The sequence below is a fragment of the Melospiza georgiana genome, chromosome 1, assembly GCF_028018845.1.
Source record: "Melospiza georgiana isolate bMelGeo1 chromosome 1, bMelGeo1.pri, whole genome shotgun sequence".
In the NCBI taxonomy this organism is placed as follows: domain Eukaryota; kingdom Metazoa; phylum Chordata; class Aves; order Passeriformes; family Passerellidae; genus Melospiza; species Melospiza georgiana.
In genome coordinates, this window is record NC_080430.1 from 112,772,267 (window position 1) to 112,788,111 (window position 15,845).

General features: G+C 40.9%; 1 protein-coding gene across 3 annotated transcripts in view; it reads left to right on the forward strand.

Moving 5' to 3' along the window:
- The window catches only part of SPIDR (scaffold protein involved in DNA repair), a 195,216-nt gene continuing 179,371 nt past the window's right edge, over positions 1–15,845 (forward strand). For 2 of the 3 annotated variants that reach the window (XR_009114481.1, XM_058024781.1), the window contains exons 1-5: positions 1–40; positions 6,617–6,772; positions 7,678–7,756; positions 9,265–9,450; positions 12,073–12,230. Coding sequence is in view for 2 of the 3 variants with exons in the window: in XM_058024781.1 (XP_057880764.1) it covers positions 20–40; positions 6,617–6,772; positions 7,678–7,756; positions 9,265–9,450; positions 12,073–12,230 (600 nt within the window). In the remaining variant the exon portion in view is untranslated. The remainder of the gene's footprint in view (positions 41–6,616; positions 6,773–7,677; positions 7,757–9,264; positions 9,451–12,072; positions 12,231–15,845) is intronic. The other variant, XM_058024787.1, reaches the window with a different exon arrangement.

Below are 15,845 nucleotides of genomic sequence, written 5' to 3' on the forward strand. Positions count from 1 at the left end.
CGGCGCCGCGCCGGGGGCGATGCCCGGCGGGAAGGGGAAGGTACCGGCGGCGGGACGGGAGGAGAAGGGGTTCGGCCGGGCCGGTCAGTGCTCTCTGGCCGGGCTGGTCAGTGCTCCCGGGCCGCCCCGCAGGGCCGAGCCGTGCCGCTCCCCGCGGCGGCCTTGCCGTGCGCCCCGGCCAGCCGCGCCTCCGGGCCCCGCAGCGAGGGGCGCGGGGTGGCTGGTGGTGGTGTTGGTGGCGGCGGCAGAGGAGCAGCAGCAGCCGCCGCCGCGCTGCGCCCTCGCTGCCCGTTCATATCCGCTCCAAGGCGGTGCTGGTGCCGGGGACCCGCCACGCTGGAGCGCGGGGCGGCAGCGCGGGCCCTTGCCGCGGCGCTGGTGAGCGCGGTTGCGCAACACCGACAGTGAGATCCACCGCGGCACCCGGGGCAGCGGCGAGCCCGGCCTGCTCGCTTGGCCGGCGGGGAAACGTGCAGGGAGAGTAAAACTCGAGAGGAAAAGAGAATTGTGGGAATTGGCCAGTACTGTTTGGAGCAGCTTCGCTTCCTTGTCTGGGAGCGGAGGGAGAAGCGCCCCGTGCTGCTTTTGTATCCCTTTCCTTTGGTGATTTGCTTGGTGCATTGGATGTTCCCCGCGGAGGGGCCATTGGGATGTGCTGGCTCTGATTAGCCGCGCTTAGGCTAGTATTGATGCGCTGCTGAAAGCGGGACTGCAAGTGTTGTTTGACATACAGGGCTGGCAAATTACAGATCTGGTTCCTAAAGAAGTTTGTCTATACTGGTGTGCACATTCAACTGCTTTTTAAGTATAAGCCCATTTAAAAGAAATTTTAATGGAAGAAAATGTCAACAGCTTTAAAAAGCCTACAAAAAAAAGCTTTAAAATAACCTAATATATTTCACATGAATTAACCTGTAAATTGACACTACACATGTTTTCTTCTGAAAGACTTTTCATTCTTGCCTAGTGAGAAAATGTACACTTAAGTGAAACAGGATTTAAACAACTCTTGTTGCAATGTGGTAACAGCCTGTGATAATAGTAACTCCTTTTGCTGACAAAGATAATGTTCCTTATGAATGAAAATTTATACTGATCAAGGAAAAATAGAGCACTTGCTGGCTATTAATTAAATTTATTAAAAACCCGTGCTAACCTGAGATGTAACAAAAATGTGTGATACTGTTATTGTATCCTAAACATTTTGGATAACTTAATTTTCTGTAAGCATTTCTAAAATACTTCTTTAACTGCCTTCATAGATTGCAGATTTCTCTCTACTTGGCACTAGTTATTAATACAAAGTATACTTCAATAATATCCTTATTCCAGGAGAATTTGTTTTTTTCAATGTAAGCATATAGTAATTTATGTTCTTGTTTAAAAAAGAATAGGTTTTAAAATCCTGTCATTCAAATGGTAATCTTATATATGTTAGTATAAGTCATTGAGGATAGTATTTTATCTAGTGTAGTAAAAATCATGAGCACCAAGAAAGGTTTTGAAAGAGTGTTTTAAAAATTTTGGTGTCACACATCAATAGCAATGGGAAAATTATTTTAAGATTTTAATTTGGTTTTAGTAGTTCTTTACCATGAGAGTAGGAGGCGGTATGGTATGGCAGGTTATCAGTGCTGTCATTGACTGTGATTGTACAATATACTTTTTTGTTTCATGAAGGATTACAACTTGATGAGGACTTTTCTCGGGACCACATGTGTTCTTGTGAGTCAGCTTTGGAAAATATGCATACTGCTTTTCACAGGAGGGAAAAAATAATCTTCACTGGAAAAAAATACAAACCATGACTTTTAAGTCTGTAACCTTTATTTGAATGCTTGAGAGTTTACAATGCAAGGATGTTTTCATATTAAATTAGAACTTTTTATCTTGGCATTAAAAGCAATCGTTACACTTTTAAGAACTCAGTGTCATGAATACGGTGCTTTGCTGAAAACGAGGTTTCTGTTGTCAAATTTGGTTTTATACTCTCTTGAAATTGGAGTTTTGAAGGCCAGCACAAGCTGAAGTGTTTTAGTTGGAGTATTTTCGTGTGAAACTGATGAGAACAAAGGTGAAAGATGAGGATGGCCGTTGGTCTGTGTTGGATATTTGCATACTTTTGCGTGATTGCCCATGTCAGGTTTGGTTTTTTCGGTTTTTTTTAGTATGAAAAGTCTCTGGCAAGTAGAGCTGTGATTTTCAGTACTTTTTCATTCTACTCTGTTCAGGAAGACTGTAACAGTTGTATTTAATAATTCTGACTGATGTTTAAGTGACATGACTAATTTTTGGATTTGAAGGCCAGCAGCAGTAGGAGCTTATGTAGTGAAATGTTTTATCACTAGTTTTCTCCTTCAGCTTATGTTGTTTTTTGTGTTAGAGAAGGTCAAAGAAATACCACTTGCATATGAGGTAGATAATATATTGGGTCATGTGTTCCTGGGGGCTCTTCCTGTGTTTTTGAAGTAGCCATTACTCCTTTAGTTATTTAGTTATTTCCAGTGAGATAAAGGTAAGGTTGCTTGCCATGCCCTTTATGAGGAGGGCTTGGTCCTAATTCCACTAATGCCAACAGGAGTAACTCATTTTTTTTTTTCACTCATTTAGAAGGAACTGCTCCATTGACAAAATGCAATGCTTTTGGGAGCAGAGGTCAAGGCAATTTCTATATGAGATAGCCATCCTCGCTTCCCCTTTGGAACTCAAAATTTCAGAGTTCATATTTTGGCTTCTGACACCTTACCCAATTTACAAGGTTTTTTGTCTGACTCTGTTTTGTAATAAATCTTGATTTTGTGATGTACATGCAGGTCTACATGCTATATGTAGAGCCTGATTCAGTGATTTTTTTTTTTTTAATTCCAATACCTTGTTTCTAGGCACTTCATGCATTCCTTTAATAAATTACACAAGTTTTTTGTGTGCCCAGTTTTTATTTCAGATTAAAAGAAAAGGTTTATTAACCTTGTGACTCAAGATTAAAAGAACTCACAGTTGTTGCTGCATTTCTTTGGGGGCAGCACAGCCTTCAGATTAGCTGAATTATAAATATTTACTCCTGAGAATTAAGTTTCTTAAAATGTTAGTTTTTCTGCTGCTGTGAAGCAGGCTGGAGCAGAAGCAAAGAGCCTTTAAAACTTGCCATTTCTGCATGCCAGGAGATGTATTGCTGTGATAGAAGTCCTTGGACACCACCCCTCTGTGCCAAGGTGGCTTTGCTGGGGAAGGGTGACAGTGCTGTCTCCCACTTTGGCACTGTTCCCACTGTGTCTGAAGGCAAAGAGCCAAACAGAGGCCCTGCAGGCTGCTGGCCCTCTCAGTAACTGTGGATTGAAGCTCTAGGTCCAGTTTCTTGGTCCAGTTTCTTGAATTCACATCAATTATTTATATGGAGAGATTTAAATTGACAAGGAGTTTGGGATCCGGTAATTTGGCTCTGGAGGTTTTTTTTTTTGTGGTGGTGGTGTTGTTTTCTTCCCAGTTTTTAAGATGATTTAGAATGTGGGAAATGGTGGCAAGATATTTGTATTAAAAATATGGAACTCAAAGCCATTGCTGTCAGTATCAGCAATCATAAGTCCTTCTCTTTTGTTTTGTTCCAAGTGGAGTCTGCCAGAATTTGCAGTAGCTGAGGAATATCTCATGTAAAAGGTGTATTTCTTCCTTGGTTTGGGACTCTGGGGACTGTTTTCTCAGTGCTTGTAGTGGTCATAAATTTCTGTGTGGTGGTAGCAGAAACTCTCAGATTTTCTTGAGTCTGGGAGCAAGATGCATGGTGAAACAAAGAGCTAATTTACCAGAACTGTCCACAGTACTGATGGTTCTTCAGGTTGTAATTAAGCTGCCATGGTGTCAAGCAGCTGCTGGATTGGTTCCACTGATGCTTGTATCCTTTCTTGTGCTGCTGCGCCAGTTGTAGATAACAAATGCTTCTTCCCAAAGAAGTTTTCTGTCAATTTGGTTCATCATTGCTGTGTCTGCACAAAGTCTGGTGAGTGCAAAGTGCTGGGAAAGGAGAAGGGGAAGAGGAGACTCCAGTTGTTTCTGGTTTGTCAAGGAACCACCTGCCCTGAGACAGCTCTGTAGTGCTGCTCTGAAAACCTGAGCAGCCCTGGCTTTAGTTGGGGCAAGGAAGTGCAGGGTTAGATAAAACTCTTCTGCTGTTAAGTCATCAATTATGAAAAGTCTCCTTGTCTGTCACAACCACGACTGTCTAGTACACTGAATTTCAGTTGTTTAAAAGTCACTTCCAATGCAACTTCAGATTGGACACTAAATAGAAGTATAACCATCTAAGCATAAACCTAGCTATTTGTTCTACTCAGTTTGCTTTTTTAGCCTTGTCACCTGTCAGCACATCGTTTCTATTTGCATCCTAACCCCTCTTAGGGAGAGGGAGTTAACACGTAGCCTTTATCCTGCTGATTTTTATATGGTGTCCCCTTCCCAAATCTTGGCAATTGTGCAGCAGTGGCTGTGTATCAGCTGCCAATTTCTGCTGTTCATCCCCTGCCTCTTATGTCACACTCTTTCTTTCCTGTGTTGGTATTGGACAGCACTGAGAAATTGAGGTTTGCTGTCTGTAAGCAAATGTCATGATTTTAGGAATAGCATGAATGAGAAGCTTAACAGGGAGTAACTCCCTAGCTCTATGTTTATTAAGCTTGCTAACAATAGAAGTATATTCCAAAGCCTGTTTCATGCAACTCTTGGTGCATGCAATTATGTGCACTTATTTTCACTTATTTGCAACCATTTCTGCTTTTAACTGACCATCAGAAGTGCTGTCCTGTAAACCTGCTTGCAAGCTGTGGTGCTGCTGTTGGCACAGACGTGTATTCCTCAAAACTGCAGCATCCCATTCAAGAAATGAGCTTTCAATGAACTGTATTTGATACTGTAAGCCTTTGCAAAATATATCTTGCAAAATCTTCTAGAAGCTACAAAACACCAGGCATGTAAGCAAGACTCTGACTAAGGTTAAAAGCAACACTGACAAAGGTTAAAAACCTTCAGAAGCACTTGCCAAGAGCCCAATGCAGAGGTTCCTGTCTAAGCACTGTGGAAGTTGAGGCTTGGGCCAGCATCTTCCCTGGGAGGGAAGCAGCATTTAAATTCTCTCTGTGTCATAATGTTAACCTTTCTTGTTAAACTGCTGTAGTCTGCTTACCTGACATCGTGTCCTTACCAAAGCACTGTTGATTCCAGATTTAATACCATGTCAGATTCAAGATTGTACCTTTCATATGTCTGTGGGAGTAGTTATGGGGACAGTTTGACTTTGGTGATAATGAGTAGGTGCTTTGAGGTGTAAATAGCCCCAGCAGTTTTAGAAGAGGCTCTGAGCAGGGTCAGTTATCATCAGTGGAAACTGCAAAGTGCATTTGTTTTGCTCTGTCTTCTTACCGTGCACAGCAGGACTGTGTGACTGGAGGGGTGAAGTAAGATGCTGCTCACTGTCTGCTTTTGGGAACTGCTTGTTTCATTCTCAAGAGCACTGAAAAACCCTATGGAAAGCAAATACGCATTTCCATTTGTAAAAAGTGCCAAATGCTCGTGTTCTCAGGCACGTGGTGTGATTCTTGGGTCTGTGCAGGGCCAGGAGTTGGGCTTCTGTGATAGTTGTGGATCCCTTCCAACTCAGAATATTTATTCTGTGATTCCACTTTCTGTTCTTTTGTTGTGCATATGTTTGACATGTATGTCCTGATTGACCAGCCTGGCAGAAAATGTTTGTGCTGATTAACTTAATTTTGGAGTAATAATTATTTATACATAGGAACTGGAGTTGCTTGAGAGAAGGCATATCAGAAGAAGACAGATGTAGTTAGATGATACAGTCAGTGCTTTCTAAGATAAATTTCAGTAACACAGTAGGATAAGATGATTATCGTGCTCAAGTTCAATTTCTATGTGTAAACTGGTGTTGAATCTGAGAGACAGCTTTGGATGTGATAACAGGCAATTCTCTCATCTTCAGCTATTTTCAGATGTTACAATCTCTTGCATGAAATTAGCACTGATGCTAATCCTCTTTCGTGACTTATCTAATGCTCCAAATGACTTCTGGCATCCCTTGTAAGGGGAGGGAAACATTTTTGGTGGGGAAATGGTTGTGGAAATAAGTGTAATTCTTACAGCTGAAAGAGCCTGGAGTGGGGTTTTTTTTGGTTGATTAGTTATTTTTAATGGTGGACTGTATAGTGATACCTAGTGTGACCTCCTGCATAAACAAAATTAAAGCACGGTAAATATGACTTTGAAGGCATTATTTAGTTAAAGTGTATTTTAGTGAGCTGTTCCTGTGTAACATAATATTTTCAGCTTTGCTGAGCAGCTATCAGGTATTATGGGATGTAACTTAGACCATCAGAAAGTGTATTTATCAAAAACTTAATTTACCCCTGACCTTGGTGATGGTGTTATTATTTAGAGCTGCATAAACGATGCTTGCAAATGTTTGAGATTTTTTTTTTTCCTGAGCTCATTAAAAATTGGAATTTGTTTGTAAACATTCAGAAAATACTAGTGGCAATCTAGAGTAAGTAAATTTAACTTGAAATTGATTATCTCTACCCCGTGTTTTTAATGGGTTTGTTTTTCCTTTCTCTAGCGGAAGAGACTTTGGAATGCAGAACACACACCATTCCCAGATGAGACACCCCTAGGTCTGAAAAAATCAAATCTCAGGACATCAGTGTCTGCCTCTTCGATTTCCAATGCGTGGCTTAGGTGTGGGGATGGTTTTGAGAGCACTTCAGTGCTGGAGGTAAAATGCTGCCTTAGTGGTGTAACAAAGAGATGCAAACTGACAGTGAATTTCCATGCTCGAGTGGATAATAAGATGTTGCCTTTTCTTTTGGTGTTGTTTCCTAACTAACAGCATGTTGTTGCAACTGTCAAAATAGACAGAAAATGGAAAGCACAGTTACATAAGGACATTGTCTTAACTTGTTAGTGTAACTTGGGGGGCATATGTTCATGTGTTGTGTTCTAGATAGCACTCATCACTTAGAAAAATTCAGTAATATACTGAAGGATGCAAAAGTAATTTTACATTTGGGGTGGAGTGCTACATTTCCTAAAAAATATGGAACAAGAATGCCGTAGTTTGCATTTGAAGAGTTTTTGCTAGACCTAAATAGTGTTTGTAATAGTGAATTAAGTGTAGAAAATCCTGCTCGATCAGCCAGATCTGAATGAAAAGTATTTTGTGCTGACCCAAGCTGCTTTTCTGTTTCTTCTTCTGGTACTGAGCAGTCACAGTATTGCATGTCTTATGGGATATAGTAAAATCAGAGACAGGGCAACCAAGAAATTCTTTCTGTAACTTTTCAAGAGGACACATGCTTTATCAAGCATGTTGTTACTGCCCACTTTTGACATTTTAGTGCTGAAAATACTGGCTCCTGTTCTTCTCAAGGTCACATGTGATTTCTGTCATGGTCATAGAAAGTTTGTATTTTCCAAATCTATGAAAATTCAGATTTTATGTTACTATTCTCGTGCTTTAATACTTCATTATATTACAGTCTTGTAAGAGATTTTAAATTTAACTTGAAATTGGTCTGCTAAGCTTTGGTAGGTGAGTAACAACACCTTTAAATATATTGATACATGTTAAAATTATTTTTAATGTCCTAGTGATTAAATCTCTCTCTCTTTTTAATATAGTCCCAGAGGCCTTCTAATAAGAAATCCAGGATTAAGAAGCGTCTTGGACCGCTGTTAACATCTGCTGAAAGTGCATCTAGTATGTTTGGATTATTTGATGTTAACATTGTCAGACTATTGTTACTTTATTTTGTTCTGTATCGGGTAGAAGTTGGCTCAAAGTACTGGTTGCTTTTTTCTCCTCTTACTGTAATTAGAAGCTAATTTTGATAAGACCCACAGTCTCTCACTGTTGTTGTGGGGCTCATCCATTCCCCCATAGTGCCAGAAATTTATTCTGCAAAGCTGCAGGCACTCAGCTATTGCTGTTGGAAAGGTGAAAGAAGCATCACTAATGCTGTATATGGTGTGTATTATTAAAGGGATGGGATATTTAAATGCTCCACATTTTATTAGGAGGGAATGAAAAATAGCCCTTAGCTGTATAGATTGAAAGTGAGATTATTCTGTCGTCTTCTAGACAGACAAGCAGGCATAAGAGCACACATTTTGTAAATATGAGCAATAGGTAGAAAAACAGAGTTTTATCAACCTCCTGCTTTTACAATCTCCTGTATGCCCCCAAGTTGCTTAATATTGGCATTAAAGAAAAGAACTCTAGTCAGAATAAAGAGGAGGAGGACTTACTGACTCTTTCTAGTTCTTTCCTTTTTTTTTTGAGCCCAGAGGAAAAGAAAGAAAGAGGGGGTGGTATTTTTCAGGTTCTATTTCTGCTTGCTCCAGCAGCTGTGCTGCTTCTGTTGGATGTAAGTAGGTGACCTACTGGGCATTTTTTTTTTACCTTTTGGGTTCTAGCTTTTCTGGATTTCTAAGAAGAACCTCTCTGTGTTGCAGATGTGGTGGTATTTTACTCTTCTGGGCCCTTCTGCCTAATTCCAAACCCCCAGTAATTATCTGAATTTCCATTTACTTATAACATTTTAGTAGTGGTAGGAAGTGGAGAATTCTGCCTTCCTAGTTCTGTATGCTCCATGCTAAGCATAAATCCTTTTCTCCTTGATTTTATGATTAAAAATAATGCAGAAAGGTATTTTGAATTAAAATGTCTTGCTTCAAAAATGCACCAGCTTCTCTTTGCAACACCTAAGAAGTTTTGGTTTTTTCCTGAAAAAACTGAAAGAGAAAACTGAACAGTAATCTCTACTGATGGAATACTTTTATTCCTTTGTTACTTGTTGGATGAAGTCAGAGAGCTCCCAAACCCAGAATTCTAAGGAAAGTCTTGCTTGAAAGCACTCAGCATTTTACAAGGGTACATGTGGGGGAGTGGAGGAGTGTTAGGACTGTGTGTAGGGGGACTAAATGTCAGACAGTCATGACTTGTCCTCACACTGCTGAAGGACACAGTTGTAGCCTCATTGTATAAAATGAAGTGTTTGCATTTATTGTGGAGAACTAAACTGAAAATAATGTATATATGAATAAAAAATACATGTGAGTTAATGCTTCAGTATTAATCTCTGATGCCTAGTAACAGATTTTATAATTTTGCCCTTTAAAAATAGTACAGTTTAATTTTTAATACTTTTAAATTTAACAAAACTGCATTTCTGTAACAGTCTAACATTTTGAAATGCTTTTTCCTAGAAGCTGCTGCTGCTGAAAGTGCTAAGGAAGCTGAGGACATAACATGGACCTCTAGTGGCAGTGATTTTTCAGATGATGGAAATAAAACTTTGATTCCAAGGTTGGACAGCAAAAAATGTGACTCTTCCAAAACAGAGGAATCACCTAGCGGATGTGATTTGTTGTTAGAGGACAGAAGTAGTGAAGGTAAGTTCAAATGCAAGATTTAGCAAGAAACCATCTGTCAATTTCTGGTGCTGTAATGAAAATATTCTTGAGGTCATTCTGACAAAATGACATGATCCATTCCTATTTTGGTTAGATCAGTTGAAGGGGTTTTTGTTTTTTTGGGTTTTTTTAATAAATTTCATATGGATATAGAATAAGCTTTTAGCATAAATTATGTACAAGAACTTTAAACCTTTGAGTAAAGGAACACAGTTTTCTGCATCTACTGACAAGATATGGCAGACTTTGCAGCTGCAGATAGCATCATCTTGGGTGCCATCTATTTTCATTTCAGAACACAGTATTCCTTGCTTCCCCTGTTAACTGCACTATGTGAACAGCCATGGGTTTATTTCTTAGAACTTCCTTTCAAATTCATGGACCAGGAAATGACAGAGGGGAGAGAAATTGATTAAAAAGTGCAGCTGAAGACAGAAAAATTTTATGTGCTCTATTGTAGAAGTGTTAACTGGGATAATGTATAAGTTGCATTAGAACTTGTTAGGAAGTCTTTACAATGTAAAATAGGTTAACTTTGTAGTATGTCAGCTAGATCTGAAATATTACAGTTAGACTGGATCCTGGATGTCTGGCAAAGCATTCAAATGTTGTTGTGAGCTGAGCAAATAGATTAACTGATTGATGACTTTTTGTTTCATGTGTGGCACTGGTGAAATGTGCTCCTTAGGTTTAAAACAAAAACGTAAAATCTTCTTCCATTCATCTATATATGCCAGTCATTGGCATATCTGATGGCTGTCTTTTGTAATTCCTAGTAATTTTCTTCTTTTTGAAAAGGAGAGACTGTTTATTTTCTAAACTGCAATCTGATGCTGAATAGGAATTTTTCTAACCTACCATTAATATAATTTACTTGTCCTCTGCAAGTATATCCTGCAGGCTTTAATCTTCCTTTTTTTTTTTTAAGAGACAATACACAGGCATATTTTTATGCTTGTAAAATAGCAAACTTTGGTTTCTCTGTGTAATTGAAGAAACCCTGATGTGTTACATATCTGCTTGAAGGTTACTGAGAAAATCTAATAATTGTCATGTTTTTCTTCTAAACCCAAAAATATCCTGAGAGCAGTGGGCAGTAAAAGAACTGTAATTTTCATGTTTTTTGAAGTAACCATTATATACACTAATTTTAGCATTGTGCCCAGGGTGCCTCTATGTGTGTGTGCATATATAGGTACAGTTGTAGGTGTGGGGAAGGGAAAGTAGGGAAAAGTATTTTTTAGAGGTGTTCCCTTTCAAGTGAAGTTCACTTTGAGTGGCAGTACTTCAGTGTGACAAGATAAAATGGATTGCCTTGTATTTCATCAGGGAATTTATTCTGTTGTCACACAGTTTCAAATGAAACCTCTTTGCTCTACTTGTTTGCTGATGTCTGTGTTTAAAATTTCTGATGAAGCTTCCTCATAGTCAGAAACAGAAATGCATTTGTGTGTGTAATAGGAGGCAGCACTATAGCTGTGTGTTTGTCTGGGTGCCTTCAGAGTCTGAAAGGTAAGTGTAGGAACTAGTATTTAGATTACAGTAGCATTGCCAAGTACAGAAGGTACTGCCACAGTTCCATGCATATGTACAGATGCCTGGAGCATGGTGCAGGTGCCTTCTTTCTCTGCTGCCTCTCCCCTGTATGTGACTATTCCAGTGTTAGAAATATGGCATTTACAAAAGCAAAAAAAGCAACTCTCCCAAAAAGCTTTCATCCCTTCTCCTTTAAACACGCTAATTTATGCAAAACACATTGACGTTATCTCTCTTAGTACCTTGTGGCATTTGGACCTAAAGGATTGTGAGGGTGTTACTGCAGCTCAGGTCTTCATGCCCTTCAGTAGATCCTTGCAGTTACAAATGGGCTTTTGGAGTTGCATTAAATACCACTTGGTCCTGATGGTGGTGGAAAAATGTTCTGCGTTTCTGTCTGCATCTCTTTGTTTACTGCCATTGCATTGTGGGTTTGTTTGGGGCTTTTTTTAATTGTTGGCTTTTTACCTCCATCTTTTCTTATTCCTGTTTCTATTAATTTGTCCTCAACAGTTCTCTCTTTGATGTGCTTATAGAGATTTGATTTGCAAACCTGTATATTTAGCCTTGGTGTTCTAGGAGGTGACTATTTCAACTAACTTTTTCATTCCTCTGTGAGGGTTGCCACTAATAGCAGATGTTAGTTAACATTGTTTAAGGCATTTACTTAAAACAGTCAATTCTGAACAAGTACACATGGAAAATCCAATGCAGCTGGGCAAAAAAATACCCTAACTAAACCATGGAAAAATTAAAAACAACTACACTAAAGAGAACACCCTACCTACCTGTGCAGTTAAGTGTACCACCTCTTTGCAGACGGTACTTTGAAATATTTTTCTTTGTATGTATGTAATTTTTATCCTTCCTCACATAACACTTTTGGCTAGTAGGATTTAGATTTTGTGAGACACAAAATGCTTAAACATAAACATCAGTTGAGCATGGGTAAAAAATAATGTTGCAATTCTTCCCCCAAGTTCAGGATGGCTGTAGTGTTACTCTGACTTTGTGATTATGACAGATGGTGATTAAGAAAATCTTTTTACCTATCTTCTATTTTAGATGAATTGAAGCTTATTGACTGGGAGAAGGATACTGATTCCACCGATCAGTGTGATGGGTCAGAAAAAGAGGACAGCTCAGTAGAGATATCAGACTCAGACTCTTGCACAAATACTAATTCTCTGCCTGTCAAAGAGGAGAACGATGAGGTTTGTAAGGTGAGAAACTGTTCCAAGTTTAAGAAAAAACTTGCTGCTATAATTATGGAATGTATTCATATTTGTTTGTATTTGAATTGGGGTAGTGTGAGGATTTTGCTGACCTTATCTTTTCAGAATGAATTCTGTACACAAGAATTTCAAGGCATTTTCTTTGCCAAACCTCAGAACCAAGCAGTGCCCCTCACATAGAGCTTGGCAGTGTGGTCACTGAATTAGAGGATGGCTGAGGTGGGAAGGCATCTCTGGAGAGTACCTCTGCTCTCATCTGGGCAACTGAAGCTGGCTGTTCAGGGCTGTATCGGGTTTTGTTTTGAGTATTTCCAAGAGCAGAGACTCCACAACTTCTGTGGGCAATGTGTGCCAGTGCTTGGTCCCCCTTGCAGTAAAGCAACTTGTTCTTATATTAAAATTGAATTTCTTGTATGTCAATGTCTGTTCAAAAAGTTATCAGGTGGGTGGGTTTGTCACCAGAGATGATCATCTGGACGCTATACAGTCCCTGGCTGCTTGTGACAAGTTGGTGCCCAAATTTTCTGTAGTGTGGTGGGTGAGATACCATTTTGTATTTCTCTTTAGTACTTTGAGACTGTGACTATCTGGAATAGTCAGTGTTGGGAATAGAGCATGGTGAGGTAAAGGACTACTTGTTGGATGAAGTCAGAGAGAATATGTGTAGGACTCCTTTTTCAGTGATGAGGATTACAGAGTTCCAGAGAGGGAAAACAGTGAGAATGGAATATTACCGGCTAAGATATGGTGGCTATTGTTTTTTTTAACTGCAGAAAATGTAAGTTTATTTCTAAAGAAGCATTCTGTGTCAACTGTAGATGTTTATTTAGTATCTTACAGTGAACTGACCTGTGTGAAAAGACTTGAGATGTGATGGTACCCTAGGCTGAAGTAACATTTGAAATGTGCTGCTCAGGGTCACTGTCCCTGGAGGTGTTCAAGCAAAGACTGGATGTGGCACTTAGTGCCGTGGTCTAGTTGACATGGTGATGGTGTTTGTTCAGAGGTTGGGTTCGATGATCTCAGAGTCTTTTCCAACCTAGGTGACCCTGTCACTCTGATTTACCCTCTCTCGGGTGCCGGGGGCTGGTGCTGCACCAGGGAGCCCCGCGCCGGCAGCGCTCCCCGGAGCGTGGCGGGGAAGGCCCAGGCGGGGTGGGCAGAGCGGAGGGGCCGGGCTGTGACCCCCGGAGGGGAAGCCGGGGGAAGGGGAAGGGGCAGCTCTTGCCTGGCAGCCGGGGAACATCGGCCTGAGGGGGTGCGGCTGTGGGAGCGGATCCGCCGGGGATCGCTGCTGGAGCAGCCCGGCAGAGGGCGCCGCAGGCCCGGGAACCTCGGCCGACCGGGCCAGGGACCGGGCTGTCAGCGGAACGGATTAAAGCCTTATTGAAACTCGTTTATGTTTCGATTCTGTATTAAAATGCCTGTGAGTGAGTGTGACAGGGAGTCCTGCTCACACAGGAGGGAGAGCAGCCTCCAGTTCGCCAGGAATCAGCCCCATGGCAGAGAGCTGCTGCCTTGCTGGGGCCGCAGCGGGGGACGCTGCTCCTCACCACAAGAAAGACATTGAGGGGCTGGGGCGAGTCCAGGGAAGGGCAGCGGAGCTGGGGAAGGGTCTGGAGCACAGGTGTGATGAGGAGTGGCTGAGAGAGCAGGGGATGTTCAGTGTGGAGAACAGGAGGCTCAATGGAGACCTCATCACTCTCTACAACCCCCTGAAATGAGGCTGTAGCCAGGTGGGGTCGGAGTCTTCTCCCAGGTGACAAGTGAGGGGACCAAAGGAATTAGCCTCAAGCTGTGCCAAGGGAGGTTCAGGTTGGACACCAGGAAGAATTTATGCACAGAAAGAGTGATCAGACATTGGAAGGAGTTGCCCAGGAAGGTGGTGGAGTCACCATCCCTGAAGGTGTTTAAGGAAAAACTGGATGTGGCACTTACTGCCATGGTCTGATTGAACGTGGTGTTTGGTCATAGGTTGGACTCAGTGATCTTGGAGTCCTTTCCAACCTAATTGATTCTGTGAAGCAGCGAGTCTGGCTGTGGCAACACGTGTGACCTGGCACTCATCAGGCTCTTGTGGGTGTCAATCCCACTCTAGCATCTGTAGCTCAAGAGTTCAGCAAGGGTTAGTCAAGTGTTTTCAAGTTTTGAAGAACTTATTTTATATAGCCTAAATCCCAGGCTGCAGCATCAGAAGAGGCTGCATGGTCTGCATAAAGCTGTGAAAACAGAATTGAGATTTATGCCAGTGGTAAAAGTTGTCCTGTTTTTATTACACCAGCATGACTTAGCCCAGTGTACATGGAAAGTTGGATAAGCATTATGAGACACGTTCATGTTAACGATGCTCATGAGAGGGTTTTTTGGGATGCAACCATACTGTAATAAAAACTTTTAAAATCTAACCGGAATAGTTATGCTAGTACAAAAGATGTGGGTACATTGGGAAACTGAGATTGTCCCTACAGATTTCCTCTTCCCCCATCCCAGCTGGAGTGGCACACTGGGAATTTTGCTGGGTGGTCACCCTCAGCAGAAAACTTTCTTCTGGGAATTCAGTGTATGCAGGAGGGTAAATCCCCAGTGATTGCTCTGCCTGCTGCAGTCTTTGTTTTGCTTTACTTGGGATATGCTGTTTTCCAAGGAAAAAACTGCTAGGAGAAAACTGCAGGCAAGCGAGAGGTTTCCAAGACAGAATAGAAAAACACTGTTCTCTATAGGAGGTCATTTGCTGTATGAGTATTCTTTAAAAAGGCCTGTTAATTTTGTGGCCTAGTTCATGGTGAGGGAAGGGAAAAAATAGCCAAATGTTGATATATCATCATTTCTGTGGTATTTACTAAATATCTAGAATCTAATGGAGTGTGTGGATAATCAAAAGACCATGAAATTTCTTTTACGCCACTTCAAAATATGCCAAATACCAAGAGGTTCTGGAGGTTTAGGATTACTGCCAAAATATCTTTATGGTAGTATTTACTCTTGGTAGGAGTGTATTATGTTTCTACTGGGAAATTTCTTCCCCTACTCCTTTATATACTAATATATCTAATTTTGAAATTACTTCTATTCAGTGATATTAACTGCATAGAAAAGCTTCACATATTGTTTTGGTTGGAAGATAAGACTCTTGCTTATCTCTAAGCTGTAAAGCTGCAGTCACGATTCAGTTTATGTTCCAAGTCCCTGTGCTGTGTCTTTCCTATCAACTATCCACTTCTGATGTGTAAAGCTGCTTGATAGAGGATAATGAGGAAGGCAAGTTGAAGCTGGTCGTGTGGTAACAGCTAATTTTTGTCTTTAGAATTTTTGAAGGAAGCATGTGCAAGATATGACAAGACCATGCTTTACTTTCCTTTAACTATTTTTAGGGGATGAAGGAATTATTTTATGTTAGCTTTCATTTGACCTGTAAGTGGTTGAATTTTTGCTCAAGATGATGCAGGACAAAGATCTGACAAGATGACCCCAGATGGTTCTATTGTTACAGTTCCTTCGGTTCCAGTTACCAGTGGTGGATAGCTAGGGGAACTTTTTTCTTGGAGAACATGGTAATAAAATGAAGATTAACCATTAATGTTAGTTTTTCAGCATACATGTTTT